The sequence below is a fragment of the Manis javanica genome, chromosome 4, assembly GCF_040802235.1.
Source record: "Manis javanica isolate MJ-LG chromosome 4, MJ_LKY, whole genome shotgun sequence".
In the NCBI taxonomy this organism is placed as follows: Eukaryota; Metazoa; Chordata; class Mammalia; order Pholidota; family Manidae; genus Manis; species Manis javanica.
In genome coordinates, this window is record NC_133159.1 from 85,391,868 (window position 1) to 85,414,944 (window position 23,077).

General features: G+C 37.6%; 1 protein-coding gene across 7 annotated transcripts in view; it reads right to left on the reverse strand.

Annotated features, from left to right (window-relative positions):
- LOC108388365 (mitochondrial adenyl nucleotide antiporter SLC25A24-like) overlaps nucleotides 1–23,077 on the reverse strand; it is a 109,827-nt gene that overhangs the window by 17,699 nt on the left and 69,051 nt on the right. For all 7 annotated transcript variants that reach the window (XR_012130251.1, XR_012130252.1, XM_073234338.1 and 4 more), the window contains exons 6-9: nucleotides 19,008–19,095; nucleotides 8,896–9,007; nucleotides 6,998–7,177; nucleotides 3,623–3,775 (exon numbers count right to left, since the gene is read on the reverse strand). Coding sequence is in view for 5 of the 7 variants with exons in the window: in XM_073234338.1 (XP_073090439.1) it covers nucleotides 3,623–3,775; nucleotides 6,998–7,177; nucleotides 8,896–8,988 (426 nt within the window). In the remaining 2 variants the exon portion in view is untranslated. The remainder of the gene's footprint in view (nucleotides 1–3,622; nucleotides 3,776–6,997; nucleotides 7,178–8,895; nucleotides 9,008–19,007; nucleotides 19,096–23,077) is intronic.

Here is a 23,077-nt window from a genome sequence, read left to right on the forward strand (position 1 = left end):
CCAGTGCCCATGTGGCCCACTGGTTCTAAAGCAGCAACACAGCTGATCCGGCCAACTGCGCAAATCTGACCCCACAGCAGCCAAAATATCAACAGGCCAGTATGTTAATAACGGGAGCTCCTGAGTCAGGGAGATCTAGGCTGGAACCCCAGAAACAGGTGGCCTGGAGCAAGTTCATGAACATTCCATGCTGCACTGCCCTCCCCTGTGATAACAGTGCCTATCCCATGGGTTGCTGACAGTTTTAAGTAAGATGATACATGTAGTACAGTGCCATGGTGGACACCCAGCAACTGGACTACATGTTATCATCATTAATATATTATCTTTCTATATGAAGAGAGAAAAGCTGCCCAGACACAGACTATGCTCATAAGCCAAGCAAACCAAATTCCTTCTTAGAAGTGTGATGTGAGTCTGCAATAGTAATTAGCCCAACACCGGAGGAAGAAGTGGTTAAGTCATTAGAGAGAAGACAACACATGGAAAAGGGACAGGTCAGTGAGGGTCCACTGCCCCCCTTAATGCTGCAGGCATCCATACAGGGGCTCCTATTTCCCAAGCCAGCCAGGATTCTGTTCCTCAGGATCCAAAGAGCCCCATGCAAGTACACAAGAATACTTCTCCTAGTAAAACTGTATTTCTCTACTCATGGTAAAAATTACTTCTATTACTAAAACCCTAAAGAATCCACTCCATTAATTAATCCACATTAATTAATACCTCCTACAGACTGAATCATGTCTCCTCCCAATGCAGATTGTGGAGCCTGCCTCCCAGTATGATGACGTTTGGAGGTGGGGCTTATAGGAGGTGTAAAACCAAAAAACTACCAGAACTAGTATCTGAATTCAGCAAAGTTGCAGGATACAAAATTAATACACAGAAATCTGTTGCATTTCTATACACTAATGATGAACTAGCAGAAAGAAAAATCAGGAAAACAATTCCATTCACAATTGCATCAAAAAGAATAAAATCCCTAGGAATAAACCTAACCAAGGAGGTGAAAGACCTATACCCTGAAAACTACAAGACACTCATGAGAGAAATGAAAGAAGATACCAATAAATGGAAATATATCCCATGCTCATGGACAGAAGAATTAATGTTGTCAAAATGGCCATCCTGCCTAAAGCAATCTGCAGATTCAATGCAACCCCTATCAAAACACTGACAGCATTCTTCTATAAACTAGAACAAATAGTTCTAAAATTCATATGGAACCACAAAAGACCCCAAATGCCAAAGCAATCCTGAGAAGAAAGAATAAAGCTACGGGTATTATGCTCCCTGACTTTAAGCTCTACTAAAAGCCAATTTGTAATCAAGCCAATTTAATCAAGCAATTTGGTGCTGGCACAAGAACAGACCCATAGATCAATGGAAAAGAATAGACAGGCCCAGATATAAATCCAAACATATGTAGTCAATTAATACATAATAAAGGAGCCATGGACATACAATGGGGAAATGACAGCCTCTTCAACAACTGGTGTTGGCAAAATTAGACAGCTACATGCAAGAAAATGAAACTGGATTATTGTCTAACCCCATATACAAAAGTAAACTCAAAATGGATCAAAGACCTGAATGTAAGTCATGAAACCAAAAAACTCTTAGAAGAAAACATAGGCAAAAATCTCTTGATAAACATGAGCAACTTTTTCCTGAATGCATCTCCCCGGGCAAGGGAAACAAAAGCAAAAATGAACAAATGGGAGTACATGAAGCTAAAAAGCTTCTGTACAGCAGAACAAAAAGGCACCCTACAGTATGGGAGAATATATTTATTTGTAAATGACATATCAAACAAGGGGTTAACATCCAAAATATATAAAGAACTCACATGCCTCAACACCCAAAAAGCAAATAACCCTATTAAAAAATGGGTGGAGGATACGAACAGGAACTTCTCCAAAGAAGAAATTCAGATGGCCAACAGGCACATGAAAAGATGCTCCACACCGCTAATTATGAGGGAAATGCAAATTAAAACCACATTGAGATATCACCTCACACCAGTTAGGATGGCCAACATAGAAAAGTCTAGTAACAACAAATGCTGGTGAGGATGCATAGAAAGGGGAATCCTCCTGCACTGCTGGTGGGAATGTAAACTAGTTCAACCACTGTGGAAAGCAATATGGAGGTTCCTCAAAAAACTAAAAATAGAAATACCATTTGACCCGGGAATTTCACTCTTAGGAATTTACCCAAAGAAAACAAATTCTCAGATTCAAAAAGGCACATGCACCCCTATGTTTATTGCAGCACTATTTACAATACCCAAGATATGGAAGCAACCTAAGTGTCCATCAGTAGATGAACAGACAAAGAAGATATGGTACATATACACAATGGAATACTATTCAGCCATAAGAAAGAAACAAATCCTACCATTTGCAACAACATGGATGGAGCTAGACAGTATTATGCTCAGTAAATAAGCCAGGTGGAGAAAGACAAGTGCCAAATGATTTCCCTCATTTGTGGAGTATAACAACGAAGCAAAACTGACGGAACAAAATAGTAGCAGACTCACAGACTCAAGAAGGGACTAGTGGTTACCAAAGGGGAGGGGTGGGAGTGGGCGGGTGGGGAGGGAGGGAGAAGGGGATTGTGGGGTGTCATGATTGGTGCACAAGGTGTGCGTGGGGTCAAGGGAAGACAGTGTAGCTCAGAGAAGACAAATAGGGACTCTGTGGCATCTTACTACACTGATGGATAGTGACTGCAATGGGGTATGGGGGGACTTGATAATAAGGGTGAATGTAGTAACCACATTGTTTTTCTTGTGAAACCTTCATAAGAGTGTATATCAATGAACCCCAAAAAAGAACAAAACACTCCAAAATCACCAAAAATCTATTTGAAATGATACAAAACAGAAGATGGAGTTAAATTTCAAGGTTCTTAGAGTCAGTGATGAGCAACAGTAAAAGAAATGATGGAAAAAGTAATTTTGTGGATGCTCAACTAGACAGTTCTGTTAATGGTCAAAAAGGGGAGCCAAACTCTAAAATTCACTACCCTATCTCCTCTCAACACCATGTTGTTATGCTGAAGCAGCCTCGCAGACGATCGAAGTCCACTGAGAAGCTGACTCAGGTAAATGAATCCACTCCTCCCTCCCTCCCACCAGGAGCACCGAGCACCTGTCCAACGCCAGGCTCTCAGGGCCAGAGCGCAGGGGCAGTAGCCGAGAGCCTGCCCTCAAGGAGCTTTCACTCTCAGCTCCATCCACTTCCCAGCAGCGTCACCGTACACAGAGGACCTTGACTTAAGTTGTCCTCCCGGATGTTACACTGGGAAACTCTCATAAAATTCGTGCTGGTGTGCAACTTCCATTCTCAATTCAAAATGAATAAGCCAGAAGTCTACAGTTCTTTTAAGAGCTACTTAGAAAAGAATACAAAAGACTTTATAATTAACATGAAATTCAGAATCCCAGAATGTCGTCAGGAGGACACTTTGAATTTAGTGTAATCTCGTATAAGAGACATTTCCATATATATGGAAAATTGTGCATTAAAATAAGAATCCAAGAAGTATTATATGTTGCTATTGAATCTGTGTTAACTCCTCTTTGTTAATAAATTCAACAGGTGATAATGATTACCTGTTCATACGCCCAGAACTTAACAGCTGTCTCAGGAGCAATTTTAATGACATTTGTACCATTTCCTCTCCAAAGGGAGCGGATACCTCCTTCTTTCACCATCTGTCGAAAGCCACTATGTATGTTCGTTTTTCCTGATTTTGAACCATGGACCTAAAAATAAAAGCAAAATGGTATAAAATACTGGTAGAATGTTCTTGTTCCTATTTCTAAAGTAACCATATGAACTCTACCTTCCCCAATACTGTCTATAACTGCAAGATGTACTTGAAAATAGAATACAGAACATTCATAAGACAACGTGAGCCAAACTGTACATTAAGCTACAGAACATCCTTTGAAATGTTAACAGGTTCAGTTCAAGAAAAATTTTTAAAGGTATTGCAGGTACTATATTACCCCTCCAAGAAGTAATACCGACATGAAATATAAATGGGTCTGGAAACAGCTGGGTGGTATGAATATCAAAGCCACAGATACCGGGATGCACACGGCCTCACACCAGAAGCAAAAAATGTACCAGCTATGGCTGAATCTCAAGACCACTCCAGGCAATAAATTCAGAAGAAAATGTACCAAATGTGTCACCTCCTGAGCACTGAAATTATTACTTGGCTCATACTACAGATGTGATAGCTATTAAAGTATACTAGACCTTATGATTTCCTTTATATACAAACTGCTTAAACCTAATTAAAAATAATTAAGGAAGTCAGAAATTCTTCTTTGTTTCAACTTACACAAAATGAGTTACTACTAACAAAAAAGAAAAAAGATGGGAGAGGCTGAAGACTAAAGGTCATCCGGAATTGTTAAACTATCTCCTATGTTGATTCCCTGATCAAATCACAATAAAAACTATGGACACCACTGATTTCTCTCAGACTGTTCAAGTACAGTTGGACAATATCCATCATATCATAGACAAATTTTCACAAATGCCTAGGATGCCTAACTGGTCTTCTTGGTTTCACTGGAGACGGCTGGTAATTATAGATCTGCTTTGGTTATGTAACTGTATTCCTATTATGTTAATGTGTGTGCACAATTTAATTAGTAGTTTAAAACCTATACATGCTTAAGTTACTCTACAAGAAGATATGTCAAAGAAATAATCAATCTTCCCATGTTTCTCTTCTGCCTGCTACTTCTATACCTTTTCTTATTCCTTCCTAATTACAACCCTTAGATAGAATTCGTGCCTCAGATCGAATTTACCGAGTATCATAATTCCTCCAAGTGGTAAAGAAACCTCAAGACAAATGCTGGGCATAGAAGCCACAGGGCATAAATCTGCAAAGAAGTAAAAAGCTAACCTTTTCAAACAATATGGCTTCTCTCTCACTTACCAACTTTACATTTCCCTGTATGGCCCTGGAAGATGACTGGTTAGCCAGAGACGGGTAAGATTCCTCAAGGGAGGAACAACCTAAGACAGGCACAGTCGCAAGGGGGCCATCAGGTGAGAAACTGGGGATCAAGAGAGGTGAGGCTTAGAACCTCACCCCCCTTTTTTGGAGAAATCTTCTGCATCCGTGGATGTTTTGTTGCCCTTGTCTAGCCTGGATTAACACTTAGTCTACAGGCACACACCTGATCATCTACATTTGCCCTCTTACAGCACTAAACTATGTTTTCTACCTTTATCTTGCATCTACCTACCACTTCAGCATTTTATTAAAAATAATAATAATAATAATAATAATAAAGGGAGAAATGTGGGATCCACATATAAATCAAGTATAAAAATCAAACGAACATTCATATTTGACCTGATTGTTTATAGTTCATAATGCGTGATCAAAACTGAAAGTTTCTGTGATTACTGCCCTTGTACTGTTCACCATGTAAGAACTTATTCACTATGTAAGAATTTGTTCACCATGTAAGAACTTGTTCACTATGCTTCAGAAGATTGGAGACTGATGAAAATTAGGCTTGGGGTGGATTAATGATTGTGCATTGAGCATTGACTCCCCTATACAGAATTTTATTGTTGTTAACAACCATTTGATCAATTTTAAAAATTAAAAAAATTAAAAACTATGGACACCAAAGGTCCAGGTGAGCTTCTTTGGTAGGTCTGCAACACTCTGAGCATACTGTCACACATCAATGCCAGGAAAGTAACACATCACGGAGAGAGGACAACAGAAACTATGTATTTGTTACTTCTCCAGACCTGGCCCTATGCACTTCTTCCTTGGCTGATTCTAATCTGTATCTTTTCCCTGTAATAAACCATAAACATAAGTGTAAAATCTTCTAGTGATTCTGTGAGTCCTATTAAATTACTTAACCTAAAGGTAGTTTTGGGAACCCCCTTGAACTTACAGGAACTAAAATGTACAGATAACCATTTTATTTTAAATAAATTTTACATTGAAACATGACAAAGAAAAAGATGAATGCTTATTCAAGCTCCTTCAAAGTCAACTTACTGTTGTTCCTAAAGAAACACACCACACCAAATCCTCCTCCTTTTTCTTTAAAGCATTATCTTTACCCCTAGATATACACTGAGCCTCAGATACAGTCTGAATGGATGCTAATTTAAAATATCATCAGACATCAATTTGTACAGAAATCTAAGGACAAATATAAAACATGTTGATCATAAATATAACCACACAATCTTCAAAATATTTTTTAAGCAACCAGTATATTCCAATAGGGTGTTCAGTGTATCTGGGATTTTCACATACCTTAAATCATTTCATTCTACTGTCCTTGTTATATTCTTATTCCCACTCCAGAAGAAAGGAAAATAAGACCTCAGCATTCATGCAGTGTAAGAACCATGAGCTAATATGGGGATAAAATTCTCACCTCATTGTGTTACTATGTGTACTAAACAAGTCACCAGAAAGAGCACCAAATAAACTTTAAATTCCTTTTCAATTTGACCAGCCCAAGCTACACTTTAGTAAACAGTAAAGTCAGTATAGAAATCCAGGTCTTTTTCTGTTAACCTTGCATTAGAATAATTTTAAAAATTACATCCTGGTTCCAAGATTATAGATTTCATAAATATTCTACTTTTGAGAAAGTACATAAAAATAGAAGGAATATATAAATAATTTGAGGAGAACCCTACAATAATGGCTGGAGACTTTTTTCTAATTAAACATTCGAATTAAACATTTTTATAATTAAACACAGACCACCATAGATTCAAAGTTCATCACACATGTATACCAACAATTCAAGGTTTGGTAAAACACTGAAATACTTACATGGACTGAATTTAGGGTAATACCAATAAAGTAGAGACTTTTTTAAAGGTATGAAAGACCGTTACTGAGAAGTTAAAAAAAAATTTTTTTTTTAAGCATCTTATTTCCCATTGTTTTAAAATATTTAGGACAGACTTACACACAAGATCATGCAGTTCACTTGCATCATGACTTTGAGGGGGTCCAAAGGGGCGGTACTAGTTTGAGAGACAGTGCCCGTGACGCCTCCAGCCAAAAGCTGCCGCCACCACTGTCCAGACTTCTTTTCATCTTCTGTGAATTCATCTGGAATTGTTAAACTATCTCCAATGTCAATTCCCTGTAAAAATAGAAAGAAGATCGCCATGATCCTTCAATTAAAAATAGATCATTACAGAAGGTTGGTTTGTTTTGGAAAGAATCATGTGTTATTTTGGAGTTAAGATATTATTTTATAGTATATTCCTTAGAAAGCATACTGAACCAACCTGAGCATATAAATTCACTCATTTATACTAAATGAAGTGCAATATCAGTTCATAAGACAGGCTAATTAACAGTAATTACAAATTTATAAAGCTAGCAACTACAACTTTCTTTCTTAATAGATTTAGAGCAACTTTTCTCCTCTTGGTCTAAGTCAAGTGAAAGGGAGGCATGTTGTCAGATGTAGTGAATCCTTATTAGCTACAAAAAGAAATGAGTTCATCAATTCTTGAAAGATACTCAAAATTATACCATAATATATTCTTTAAATGTATAAATAAAAGTGAAATAAAACTATGCATGTGAATATCCCTAAACTCATTCCTATACAGACTGTGTATAAATATTTTTATAAATCTGACTTGTCATTTAAAACATGAGCAGATTCTATCTAAAATTAGCTAACAGTGAGGTATTGTTTAAAATGATGCATCCTCTAATCTATTCTAAACATTCCTATAGATTACAAATATTGCTTGAGAGAAATGAAGTTTAGTATGGTAACATTTGTATAATTTATAATCCAAATGATTCTGGTATAAAAGATTTTACAGGTAAGAATGTAAGGACAAGAAATTATAATAAATAACACTCTCTTTCTTAATTTTACTATCAATAAAACACATACACAGTTGTAGCCTCAACTGTTATCAACTATCTCCAAATATATACAGTAAGGATTTGATTATGTAAATATAACTTCACATAAGTATAAAATGTATTGGGACAACTGAATTACTAATATGGTTTTATTTTATACTCACAGTTGAAAAGGCACTGAACACCAATAATTTTACAATGCTCTATGTAAGTTTAGGCATTATTACTAGTGGCAATGTGAACTCTGGCTTCATTTCTGCACATAAAATTTACTGAAGTCCATGAATAAGCATAAAAGACAAGACCATTAAAAACTCCTTCAAAGAGTTCATGTTGGTTTCAAAACTGGATTGTACAATAAACTGAACTTTATTTACACCAGTATATTTTAGCAGAGTATTAATGAAATTCATTAAACGTAGAACTTTTTGAGGAATATAGACAGACGAGTGTGAAATGCTAAGTGGACTGAGCCAAAGACTTTTTTTAATCTTTAATGATTATTATTTTAAGAAACTTAAGCCAGAGATAAATCTAGTCAGGTGACTAAACAAGGAAAAAGTTTCAGAAGGGGGCTCTGGCCATTATCAATGGCTAAGGAAACAGATCCTCAGCAAGCATGAAGTGCTGAGATAAGTGAGGCAATATAGTATCTATAAGAAGTCACTTCCCTATGGCAGAATACCTAAATGCCAATAAAAACTGGACAGTGTATCTTCATAAGATTTTGCAGGCAGTACCTCTTTCAAGTTTTGAGAATGGAAAAAATAAGTCTCAAACATCTGCAATGTTTATGCATCTCGAGGTTTCTTAAGATACTCTGACTATACACCTAACAGGATAAGCAGAACTTGAAAAGTTAAGGAGCTGGTGGAACTTGGGCACCCTGGCCTGTGTTACAGAATGCCCTCGGGTAATCACCATGGCTGACAGCTCCAAATAGGCATGAATTAATGTAGATAGTGTACTTACAGTAGAATGCTTCCAGAAACGGATGATCTCCTCAATGTCTGTAACAGGATTCAATAAGAAATAGTCCCTCCATTCATTCCAGTCTACTGTCATTGTCCCATCAGCATCAATGCTGAAAAAATAAAAGAAGCTGATTAATGAACATAACTAAACTTATAAATAAAATTGACACTATTGGCCATTTTACAGAATAGCAGTTTTTTTTTCCAACTTAATATTCTTACTAAGTTTAAAAAATCCCAATTCACAATAATAGGTTATTGGAAATGGCAGCAAGCATTTGATGGTCCGTTAGATAATTTTAATCATTTAGATGAAAATGGACACTGAAACTACAGCAAAATCTCACTAAAGACTATTTTTGGCACTCTGCCAAATTCTAAGTTAATAACCTATCAAATACTAAAGCTAGAAGGTAGGGATTGGGAGGTAATAATAAATGGATCTATGCTAGTTTTTTTCTTGCACTGGTTCAGAAAGAAATTTCTTAATGTTCTGTTGTAACATTTGGGTGTGATATTTGGAATATACCCAAAATACGCTATCAATTTCCTACTCAAATTTCCTCTAAGGTAAGAAAATAAGCAATGACTGTTAAAAAGTAAGAAAGAAAGAAAGTCAAACTTAGGGACAGGGACTTTTGAATCTTCAAAAATCCTGGTACCTCATCTTCAACATTTAAAATGAATAATATTATATAGCCTTAGATATTTTTCATTAACTTTTTGCTTTTTTTACAAGTTTCTTGGCAGTAATGCCATTTATATCTGTTTTTTCCTAAGACCAACTCTGACCTGTGCCATGATTTGGGCCATTTTGTTCACTACTGTATTCCAAGTACCTAAAGTGGTTGGTGCAAAGAAGGTGCTCATTTATTTGTTGAATTAATGCATATACCTGAAAAAAGTTTTGGACTGTAGTCTAAATTGATTATTTATTCTATACTTTGTGTGAAAATCACACATAAAGACGGCAGTCAAGTCAAATGCAATTTTCAGACAATTATTGTCATGTTTTCTTAAAAAAGGGCCACTTGTAATTTTGATCTGAGTATATACAATCACAATTAAACTTCTATTTGTCCCAGAACACAAGTATTAACATTCCATATTTGCATGACAGTCCCTGATACTACTTATAACACTATTTTGGACTGTAATATTTATAGCTATTTTTATCACTATTTTCTATTTTAATGCAATCGTTTATGGTTTGACCCTACCCCCCTCCCACTTCCCACACATTCACACACGTATGGGCATCTTCCACAAGGCAAGGCTTTTTGTTGATTTTGTTTACTGATGTGACCAAAGTGTCTTGAACAGTGCCTGGCACAGAGTAAATAATAATGAATAAATGAATTTCAAATTCTGTAGCTTACAGCCACAAAACACTTAGTTTTGGTGAAGTTCTTAAATAACATAGTCTCACAATGGACTTATATTGCCTTTCTCTTCAAATTACTAACGAGGTTGAACATCTCGAGTACCATATTCATTTGCTATTCATGTTTCCCCATGTGAAATGCCTGTTCATATCTTTTGCCCATTTGTCTAATGGGTTGTGTGGCTTAGTTATGTACAGTTCTTTATATATCAGATTTCAATCCTACAGGTTATAAGTTAGCAAATAACCTTCTCTTTGTCTTTTCACTTTGTTTATGGTTTCCATGAATAGATGCTCTTCATTTCAATAAAGCCGAAGTTATCAATCTTTTCATTTATGCCTCCTGACTTCCATGTTTTTCTTAAAATAAATTGTTCCCACACTGAGATACAGATATTTTCTGTTTTTCCCCCTTGAAGTATTATGGCTTACCTTTCACATTTAGGCTGATTTTGTGTGTAGTCTGAAGTAGGATATAACTTCCTTTTTGTCTGCCTGCATAACAAGGTGCACCAGCCCCATTTAGTGAATAGTCTCTCCTTTTCCCAGTGATTTGCAAAGCTACTTCTCTTTTGTGGCAAATCCCAAATATGGATGGGTCTGTTTCTGGAGAACTATGTTCCATTTTTTAACTTGTCTATTTGTGTAGCAGTACCATTCGCTGTCTTAATTATCAATTAACGAGAACCCTTGATATCTGATAGGGTAGGTCTCCAGCTTCTTATGGCTCTTTATGAATATCTTGGTTATTCTTGGGGAGTTGCTCTTCAATATAAATTTTAGATTCAGCTTGACAAGTTCCTCAAAAAAAATTAAGTAGGCTGTTTTTTCCCAATGATATCGAATCACAGTTATCAATCTAGAGAAGAGGTACATTATTTCTGTAGCATGTCTTCTAATGAAATTCTTGAAGTTGCTCTTTTAAAAGTATTGAGCATAGTATATTTTGCTTTTCACATACCACTAATTTGGTTTGCTAATGTTTTCTTTAAATTATTTACACTAATATCATAAAAGATGTTGGCTTATAATTTCCCTCTTTCATTCATTGTCTGCTTTGGTGTTAAGTTATAGTGACCTCACAGAATGGATTGGATAGTGTACTTCACTCTGCAAATATCTGTAGATCTATTCTTTGATAGTTTGTAAAAACCATCTCGGGATGAAGTTTTCTTTATGGGAAAATTTTTAATTACTGATGCAATGTCTTTGTTAGAGTACTATTGGCTATTTGTTTTTTTTTAGTTTTGGGAAATTATATTTTTCTAGCAATACTTCTATTTCACATGTTTTCAAATTTATTGGTCTAAAATTATATTTTATTATACTTGAAAATGTCCTGATGTGTCTCTTTACATCTCATTTTTCTTTTTTCCTTCATCTCTCCAGAATTTTGTTTTTTTCCAACAACCAAAGTTTAGTTTTGTTGATCCTCTTATTGTATCTCTCTTTCTACTCCACTGCTCCCCTAGTTATATCCTTCTTTCCACTTTTGCTGAGATTATTCTGGTATTTTCCCTTAATTTAGCAAATTAATTTTCAGCCTTAATTCTTTCATAATATGAGCTTTAAGGCTATAAAATCTCCCTACATACCACCTTACCTATACCTCATATGTTTCAATATGTTATGTTTTCATTTCTTCAAGTCAAAATATCTTTAAATATCCAGTATGACTTCCTCTTTAACCCATAAGTTACTGAGAATATAATCACTTAAAAAACTATAAGAACTTCTACAGCTTATTTGTTATTGACTTCTAAATTGATACACAGTACTCAAAGAAGATTGTGGTGCCAATTCTTTGAAAGGTGTTGAGCTTGGCTTTATGGACTACTGTGAAATCAATTTCTATACATGTTCCATATGCACCAGAGGAAGAACAGTTTTTTTTGCCTAATCTTTTGGTTCAAGGTTCTGCTGTATGCTTATTAAAATCAAGCTTCTTATTTAGTTAAATCTCTTCTGTCTTGACAAAACCTTTTCCCCACTTCATCTACCAAATCCAGGAAATGTGTATTAAAATCTCTCACTGCTATGATGGATTTGTTGATTTATTCCTGGGATAAAAATCTTATATCTTTGTTGTGAATTTTCAAATGTGATGAACTTTATTTCCATTAATGCTTTTGACCTTATAATCTTATCTTGATATTATGTAGTTACCCCAGCTTGCTCTTCAGAGGATTTTCTTTAACTTTTGCCTTCATCTGACAATCTCTGTGTTCCGACAAAATTTATGTTAATTTTTATTTTGATATACACTAAAAAGTCTGCCAAAAATAAGCATCATAAAAAATATAATATAGTTTCATGTTACTATAAGGTTAATAATATTTTTCAGTGTATTCTGTCACAAAAATACCATGAAAATATTGAAATTTGTAAGTACCCACCAGGTTGCATACTAAACTGAGAAAATCCTGACTGGTCAGAAGGCAATTACCTCCTAACTTACTTTTCTCCCACCCTATGTCTTCCAGGAAAGATAATAATTTAACCCGTCCCATTTGAGAATGGAGCCGAAAGGAAAACAAGGCCTAACATTATTACAGGCCACATCTGGTAAGGTTTTATTGCACTTGAACTTATGTCGCCCATCTCATCTGCTTTCACTTGTCTCATCTTTTATTTTTTCCTCCTTTCATTTCTTTGTTGCCTTGTCAGAATTTCATGCTCTTTATTTACTTTGTTATTCCATTTCTTCTCTCCCTGGCTTACAAATTATGTATAGTTAATACCCACACCTCCAGTGATTTACCTTGAAATTTTTCCATTTACATGTGGCAAAATCTTAAGTTATTATTTGACCCCACTCGCTTGAATGAGAATTTTAATACAGATTATGCTCTCCTGACTTACATACTATTATTGTCTACTATTTCTGTTGTCCTTTTCTTAAATCCCACAATTGGTCATTATCATTATATTCATGGCTGTTTCCAATGCACTATGCCAACAGCTCAGAGACCACGAGCTAGGAGACAGACACCAGCAGTGTAGAGGGCATCCTGAGAGCCACTGCTTGACCCATTCCCCGAATACACTTTGCAAATGCTTCCATGTGCACACATGTCCTTTCCTCCACCAAGAATGTCCTTCCAGCCACCCTTTTTCACTAGCCTAATTTCTACCCAACTTTAACACATTGTTCAATATTTTCTGAGGCACACTATTGCCAAGTGCTAAGCACAGAACAGCTAACAAGACAGATGTGGTCTGTGTGCTCAAAGCTTACAGTGCAGTAGGAAGAACAGGTACCAAGCCATAGCGAGTAAGAGCTAGTATTCACTGAGCATTTGCTAGGCATTGTTCTAAACACTTCATGTGTAAACTTACTTAATCCTTAAAGCAATGCTACATACTTACTATTGTCTCCACTTTATAGACAGAGAGAGGCTAAGCATTTTGTTCTAGGTCACAGGGCTAGTAATTAGAGTGGAATTAAGTATTTCAACCAGGCATTCTAACTTCAGAAACTATACTTCTAACCACTAAGCTATAGAAATAAGCCCATGGTTAGAACCTGCAAGAACCTTGAAACAGATAAACAAGTTGCATAAGGAAAGAAAACTGATGTACAGGGGCTATTTTAGATAGGGCGGTAGATCTCCGAGGTAAAAACTCAAGGCTGGTAAAAGATAAGGGAAGAGTTTAGTCCTTTAGGCAGTGGGAATTCCAAGTAAAAGGCTCCAAAGTTGAAACAGACTTTAGTGAAGTTAAAGAATTGAAAGAAACATGGCTTGAGCACAGTCAACAGACTTCTCCCATGCCTAGCTTAACTTCCTCTTAGAAGCACCACGGGCCAGTCCCTGAGAGGAGTGGGAGGTGGGATAAAAGGGTAAATATTTATAATAGTCACTGTGGGGAATGGAAGACAAAGATGGCCAGGAATAGATACGCAGAGCTTCATCCCCAAGGTCTGATTAAGAATAAAGGCTGTACATTTTAGGGGTACTAATCTATATTTCATTTTTCTCCAGAAATGTTTAATAGCTCAAATGATAGGACAAAGAGGGCAACTGGTAGGATGCCAGTAGACTGAGGGATGGAGGGAAAGCAAGTAGAAGTGGTGAAAGTAATTGGATCAAGAGATTGTATCTCTTTCCTGGCTGGTGGAAATGAAGAAGGGCTGGATATCTGCAGTCTGAAAGCAGTTATGGGAGGAACAAGACCGTATAAAACCTGCAGAAGGATCAGAAGGTAGGAAGCAGGTGTTTACAACTTCAGGTTATGATACGATCCTGGGAGGGAGTGGATTGCCAAAGCAAAATGGAGATGGAAGTGCTGGGTGTTAAGGAAGGCAAGGAACAGTAAAGCGAAGGCAAAAGGTGAGTCACCAGGTCAAATACTAAAGCTGCCTAGGACCTAGGGGGCAGAGAAAATCCATTTGATGGGTGCCAAGGTCCTCAAAAAATGTCGAGAGAGCTAGAAATAAGAAAATGAGAGACAAGAGGGATGGAAATGAAAGCCTACAAGAAAAAAGGATTTGTTTACTTGAGAGCACAAGATAATGATGTATGTGGTACATATATTCCAGAGAAACTGTCTATTTCAGCTACTACCCACCCATATCTTCCACTGAAAAAGTAGGACTAGGAGGCTCTAGGCCAACCTGGTGACTCCTATCTCATACTCAATGAAAGAGCAGGGAGCTCTTTCAATCAGCACCTTTCAGATTCTCCATAAATTCAGGTTTTAGTCACTAAGAGACAGCGAGACGGCAGAACAGAAGCTGACATTTGGAGGTATATGAATCACACTGATGGCTAAGCACTCAAGGGAAGGTCCATGATTTCCACTACTAAAAACCCTAATCACATTCTGCCTTTTAAAACATTGGCAGATAATAAAAGACACATACATTTGTCTCTGTCCCCAGTTCCTGGTACAGAGCTCCTAAAACCCTTCTAAATTCCCAAGTGATAAAGCGCACTACAAGAGCATCTTTTGTTCTAATGGGGTGACTCTGGGTGGTCTCCTGGATGGCATGGGATGGGAGCTGGTCACCAGAAATACCAAGCCACGATTAGAAACGGATTTTTCAGCCCTGTCTTTCCCCTCCAGCACTTCTCCAGAGAAAGGAGAGGGGCTGGAAATGGTGTTAATAACTGATCACGCCAACATGCAGAAGCCTCCATAAAAATCCCAATTGCATGGTTTTCAGCTTCCAGGTTGGTGAACACATCCACACCAGAAGGGTGACACACCCCAACTTCACAGGGACAGAAGTCTTGCACTTGGGAGCCTCTCAGACCTCACCCTACGTATCTCTTCATCTGGCTGTTCACCTGTATCCTTTATCACAGCCTTTAATAAGCTAGTAAACATGTTACCCTGAGTTTATATGAGCTACTCTAGTAAATTAATCAATAGGGGAAGCAGTCATAAGAACCTCTGATTTCTAGCCAAGTCAGAAGTTGTAGGTAACCTGGGGACCTACTACTTGCGATTGGCATCTAGAGCAGGGAGCAGTCTTGTGGGACTGACCCCTTATCCTGCTGTATCTGACACTCTGTCCAGGCAGCGTTAGAATTAAGTTTGTAGAACACGCAGCTGGTGTTGCAGAACTGCATTGTGGGGAAAAAAAACCCATGCGTTTGGTGAACAGAAGTGTCTGCAGTGTTCTGTGAATAGTAAAGACACATAGGAGGGAAAACTCAGGTTTTTCTAACAAAACATATTATAGTATTTACTGAAGAAGAAATTTTCAAACATTTTCATCACCCCAAAAAGTAACCTTGTCCTCTTCATCAGTCATCCATTACTCCTCCCCTGAATCAGTGATAGCCTCCAGGAACCACTGATCTACCTTCTATACTTTACTGAAGACATGTAAGTATAAACCCCCAAAATACAAAAGAATATACAATTCATTAGTTATCAGGGAAATATAAACTACAGCCATGATGAGATACCACCTCACACCCACTATAGTGGTTAAAAATCAAAACAGAGAAAACATTAAGTGTTGAGAAGGATGTGGAGAAACTGAAACCCTTACACATTGCTGCTGGGATTGTAAAATGGTGCTACTCTGGAAAACAATCTGGCAGTTCTTCAAAATGTTAAATGGGTGTTTTGTCATGTTAATGAGAGACTTTTGGACCCCACCCAAGAGTAGGGCACCAGAGGTTGAATCAACCAATGGCCAATAATTTAGTCAATCATGACTATGCAATGAAGCCCTCACAATAACCCTGGAGAAGAGTTTATCACTCTCTGCTCTCTTGGATCCTGATTATCTGTTGGAGAGAGAGCTTCTATGCTTGGGGAACCAGAATGCTTCCACGTGCCACCGAGCCAGGTCCCAAGCTTCACAAGGAGAGAAGCTCCTTTATTTGTGACCCTGTCCCATGTATCTTTTCATCTGGCTGTTAACTTGTACTCTTTATGGTATCCTTTATTAAACTGGTAAACCTAAGTGCTTTCCTCAGTTCTGTGAGCAAATTAATCAAACCTAAAGGGGAGGTCATTGTGATATAGGGCAGGGACCTGAGACAAGCATCATGATTAATTTTCCAAACAAGCTGAGATATAAACAGTAGAGTTAGAACAAGAGAGATTCCATCTTAAGGCTAAGATTCCATTTTTTAAAAAAACAGGGAGTTAAGAGATAAGATTCCTAATGTAGTCTTTGGTAAACAGAAAATGACTCAACCCACCTTGAAGCAAGGCAAACAGCCTTAACTGATATATATTCCCAGAGAGAAGCCATCATCCTCAGGAGGAACTGGATCAATAAATTTCTTGGGTTAAGTTTATTTTCCAGAATTAGCTGGAGGACTGATGTTAGAGGAGAGGAGACACAGTGTCTCTCACCAGAAATAAGCATCTTGAGACCACTTGACAAGTCTACACCTCCTGGCCCTTTGTCACATTCCTGAAAATGCTTAAAAGAGGGAACTCCCAGTCTTTTAGGCAAACCTCCTCTCTGAGGATGCCCACACTTTTTCTTTAAGTGTGTACCTTTAAATAAAGCTTTCTCACTGCTCAACTTGATTGCATTTTGTCTTTGCACTCTTCCAATAGTAAGCATCTTCGTTACTTCGTTATTTCATTCTATTTTCTAGACTTCAGCACAAGCCTTCACTCTCTCTGTCCTACTTCAGCTTTCTTGCTCTCTTCTCCCTGCAAGGCAGCTGCTATTCTGCTGCTCTTGCTTTGATGAATTCCTTCCTTTCCTATACTCTTCTGACCTGCCTGAGAATTCTTTCTTGTTCAGAGTCAAGAACCCTCCCCCGTCCAGGTTGAGGTTTCACCTGGTGCACAGGGAAAGACCTCCCTAGATGCAGCTGCCCAGCAACAGTTGGAACCCCCAGTCTGTAGCCAGTAGATCAGAAGCACAGATTAATCGCCCAGGGCTTATGACTGGCATCTGGAGTGGGGCATGGAATGCAGTGTTTTAGGATGGAGCCCTTACCCTGGGGAATCTGGTGCCATCCCCAGGCAGATAGCATCAGAATTGAGTTGACTTCTCCAACACCCTGCAGGTGTTCAAGAATTGCTTGGTGTTATGTGTGGAAAGACCCCCCTCTCACATACTCACACACAGTGGCATTGGATCCGGGAATGTGAAAGGAGTTATATTACTATGACTGCTGTGTATAATACTATTTCTTATTGCTGCTATATTTGAAAGAACACATCGTACTAGTAATTTCATTTGAAAACATATGTTCACATGAAAACTTGTACATGAAAGTTCATAGCAACATTATTCAGAATAGCCAAAAACTGGAAACAATCCAAATGCCATCTTTGATGAATGGATAAACAAAATGTGATATGTACTTATAATGGAATATCACTTGGTCTAAAACAGAAATGAAGTACTGAGACATGCTACAATGTGGATGAACCTCATTTAGTGTTAACAAAAGTAACACCGTGATCAGCTCTGAGACTTGGGGCTTTCCTACTGAACAGCTGCTTATAAAAGAAATTTTGAGCAAATAGGAAGAAAATGCTACTGATGCAGATATAAAAGTAGATAAATTCAATAATAAAGCCACTTAGAAGAAACCTTTTAGATAATGTTGAAGACTAAAAATATTCACAAGAATATAACATAACTGCCCTGTTTTCTTGTTATCTTAAAAATATTAGCCCCTGTAGTGTGTTTTTAACAAAAGAGTCTTCAAGGACACTTACAGTTTAGAGATTATTGCTCTATCCTGGGAAATAAAACATTAAGTCTGTAAAGGTCTGACTTAATACCTGAGCTGATTATCCTGACCAATTATATTCAAATTGGTGTTTCCTGAAAGTTTAAATAGGTGTTTCTTTTAAAAGTTTGAAAGTTTAAGTCAGCTAGGAAAGCTCTGGAATTTCTCCTGTGTCCAGTCACATACGAATCAAATAATGTGATGAACATTATTCATCTGATCCCTGACATAATGATTTCTAGAAACCAAGTGGAGAAAATGGCAGCACTAAAACTCTGAGGTTCCTTCTCCATAGATTTAATACCTTACTACCATTCCACTTCCCCTAAGGCCTTGGGACAGACTCCAGTTTGAGATTACATTTCCAGTTCCCACCCTTTAGATGTATGTGTACATCCAAAACAAAAGGGAAGACAAAGGGAAGAAGGGTACTGAACACATGTAATGAGGAATGGTAAAGTGCAGGAAGTTGCTTTAAGCCACACTTACAACACAGATCTCTAATGCAGGATATTGAAATTAAAGTTAAAAAAATTATCAATAAAATGAAGAGCTTACCTTTGAAGAATCAACTCTGCCTGTTGTTCAGAAATAGTTAGACCCAGTATTTGGAGGGACTGGACAATATCAGAAGCCTCAATTTTTCCTTTAAAAAAATTAAAAAGATTCACATATAAATCAAATATAAAAATCAAATGAATATTCATATTTGACCTGATTGTTTATAGTTCATAATGCGTGATCAAAACCAAGTTTCTGTGATGAATGCCCTTGCACTGTTCACCATGTAAGAACTTATTCACTATGTAAGAATTTGTTCACCATGTAAGAACTTGTTCGTTATGCTTCAGAAGATTAGAGACTGTTGAGAATTAGGCTTGGGGTTGATTAATGATTGTGCATTGAGTCCCCTATACAGAATTTTATTGTTGTTAACAACCATTTGATCAATGAATATGAGAGATGCCCTCTCAAAAAAAAAAAATCAAAAAGAGCACACATGAACTCAGACAGACCTTGGAAATCATGTTTTAGATGGGAAAGCCTTGAACTAATTAAGGCAAAATTATGAATTCACATGAGTTACTGATTTGCTTAAATAGCATACTGTAACACCAACTCAAAATTTAAAAATACATTAAACAAGTATATACACATTATTTCATTCAGAAATCATAAAGCCTTATAGGTAAATAATGACATTGCATCTAAAGAAGAGACTGAGAACTTATGTGCCTCATTAAGTAACATTAAGCAGCAGCAGAACTGAGATTCAAATCAAGATACTCTCAAACATAAATTCGATTAAGCTAGGACCTATTAATTTTAAAAGTACATGCATTTCTACATTTTAATAAATAACTAGGCATTTATTATGCATAAAGATGCATTGCACTAAGTTAAAAAGATGTTGGAAATGACTAAAAAGAGTCTGAGAGTGGGGACTATTCTTTTGAGAAACCTGGGAATAAAAATACAGAAGGAATAGTAGGACAATAGAAGAGGGAAATTATTAGTAGTAGAGAAATTAGAGAATGATTGTGGACAGAAGGAGAATCAGAAGAGAGGAAGAAAGAGAAAAGATAAGCAATAAATGTGAGCAATGCCACATTTCCCTGAAGCAGCTCACAGACTCATGTGGGTCCAAGTCTAATATGCGTGATATAGGATGAAACAAAACAGAATCAGAGAGGGGCTGATACCAAACCAGTATTAATGGCAAAATTCTCCAGGAAAAGAGGAAGACAAAAATTACTGCTAGTGGTAAAAGGAAAGACTTCATTTAAAAGAACTTTGAAGAAATGACAAGATTTGGAGAGAATTCTTGGAAGAAAGGAACAGCATGAGAACCTAGACAACGTAAGGATAGTTAGAGGCGTCTTTCGTTGGCAATGGAATTCATTAAATACCACTCTGAATATTCTCCTTTATAATTGCACTCAAAGAAATACAGTCAGTCCTCATTATCCATGGTGGTTGTGTTCTGTAAGATGACTATGAACCCTGAATGATCAGATACAGAACCATGGTTCCTAAGAGAAATACAGGGTGAGGTACCTGTGGGCCTCTGGTCACAACATTCCAACCAGTAAATACGAAACCTTGTTTTACATGTGTTTCTGTTAAAAGACACCCTGTATTATATACAGTGTTGATTCATTAACATTGAACTCACAGACAACAGAACTATAACTCATGCCTGAATGAAGGTTATCTAACACACATATTTTCTTCCTAAGGCACATCACAGCTTCCCTGGATTTAGAAGCACGATGCTTGAGAGTCATTTTAAGCAGCAAAATAATCAACAAAACAGCTCAAAATGCAAAAAAAACATGGCACTATGTAGACTGCAGAAGGACACCTGTTTACAGCACGAAAACTAAAACAAGAAAGCAGAGCATTACCTTGTTCTGGCTAGGTTAGAATGTGCTCATCAAGCAAATGAAATTTATTGCTGCTCTGCTAACATCCACAAGTATTGCTTTGGTGTTGCTTTTGGGGTTAAATTTTAGCAAGTAGGCAAATTCTCGAAAATAGAATCCAGGAGTAATGAGGATAGAAGGTATATGCTTCCTGTAAAGAAGTCTAATAAGCAAAATATGAACCTATCATGAGAAACTGTTTTCAAATGTACAAACAAGACAAACTGTTTGCATCTATTACAAATGCATCATAAAATTCCACCTTTAACTAGTTCCTCTGGTTCATTTAGAATCTGCTGAAATGGCCAATAGATAATATGCCAATTTATGTCCCGTGCTGACCTCTCCTTGGTGGCAGATGCTGCTGGCATAGCTGCCCCTCCCCGCCATGCTGGGAGGCATGTACTATCTCTGCAGCTGCACTACGGGGGGTCTGGGTGGGATGAAAACGTGGAGGGGAGAAGTAAAGCTAATTTAACAACTGAATTTTACTGTGAGACTGGACTACAGGTACACTTGAGGTCTGTAATGCAAGGCCAATGGGAAGTAATGATCCAGTATCACAAACGCAGCTCTCCTGGCTGAGTGTCACAGACTAGAACAATCCTCAAATCCAGTTAAAGGATGTCATCATTTATTTCAAGTATAAACCAAAGGCTGGCAAACTATGACCTTCCAGTCAAAAGGCATATTGCCTGCTTTTGTAGATAAAGTTTTACCGGAACAGCCATGTCCATTCATTTACACATGCCTACAGCTAATTTTGCACTGTGACAGCAGAGATGAGCCGCTGCAACAGGACCACCCGGCCCAACAAAGCTAAAATACTTGCTATCAGGCCATTACAAAAAAAAGTTGGCCCACCCCTGGTATGAACGGTATCTTCAGTCCATCTATTGGTTTGACTTGCTTCTTGAAAAACAAGTATGTGAATGGAATGCCTGACCTACTAATATGTAGGGAAATTTGAGGCTACATTATAATTTTTTAAAATAAGTTCCTTTTTCCCTTCAAAGGTTACCTCTGGTGATAAGGATTTCATGACTCTTCCCTCTCTCCTACTGCGGCCACTGCTTTTTGTTCTACATAACCAGGACTCTGATTCTGAGCTATTAATCTAAATGGAGAAACCGTAATCCTAATTAGTATGTATTTAAATGTCTATCTGTTATTCTTTTTCCTAGTTTTCAGGATCAGAAATGACCTCTAATTCTTTCAAAAAGATTATCACAGGTAAGATAATCTGAATGTTTTTTAAATTTTTGAGTATGTAATATTCATGCTTATATATAAATATCAATAAATCTCTTGCCCAGAGCGCAAGGAAACATTATTTTTATTCCATACTTTTAAGTCAAATCAGTGAAATGTTCCACATTGTTAACATCTTATAAATGGCCCTACTCACACTTTTTAATTCAGTAAGCAAAGCTAACTTTTCTTCACTAAAAACTGAATTCTATATAAAAATCACATAACTGAGGTGGAGCCAAGATGGCGGCATGAGTAGAGCAGCAGAAATCTCCTCCCAAAACCACATATATCTATGAAAATATAACAAAGACAACTCTTCCTAGAACATAGACCAGAGGACACAGGACAACATCCAGACCGCATCCACACCTGTGAGAACCCAGAGCCTCGTGAAGGGGTAAGATACAAGCCCCAGCCCAGCGGGACCTGAGCGCCCCTCCCCCCAGCTCCCAGCAGGAGGAGAGGGGTCAGAGCGGGGAAGGAGACGGAGCCCAGAACTGCTGAACACCCAGCCCCAGCCATCCAGACCAGAGCGCAGACACAGTGCATGCGTGGGGTACTCGATACTAGGGAAATAGGCCAGTAAGACTGGTGAGCAGGTACCAGAGGCTGGCGCCGGAGAACAAAGAAAAGCAAGCGGCCATTTTTTTTTCTTTCTTCTTTTTTTGGCGAGTGCTTTCTGGAAGTCTTAAAGGGACAGGAACCCCAATACTAGGAAAACAGGGCAGCAAGACCAGTGAGCAGATGCCTGAGACCGGCACCTGAGGACAAAGAAAAGCAAGCAGCTTTTTTTTCTTATTTTTAAATTTTTTTTTTCTGTTGTTGTTTTGTTTTGGCAAGTGCTTTTTGGAAGTCTTAAAGGGGCAGGGCGGGACAATTAGTCCAGAGGTAGGGAATCTGGGGATCTCTGGGCACTCTAACCCCCTGGGCAGCAGGGAACACAGAGGC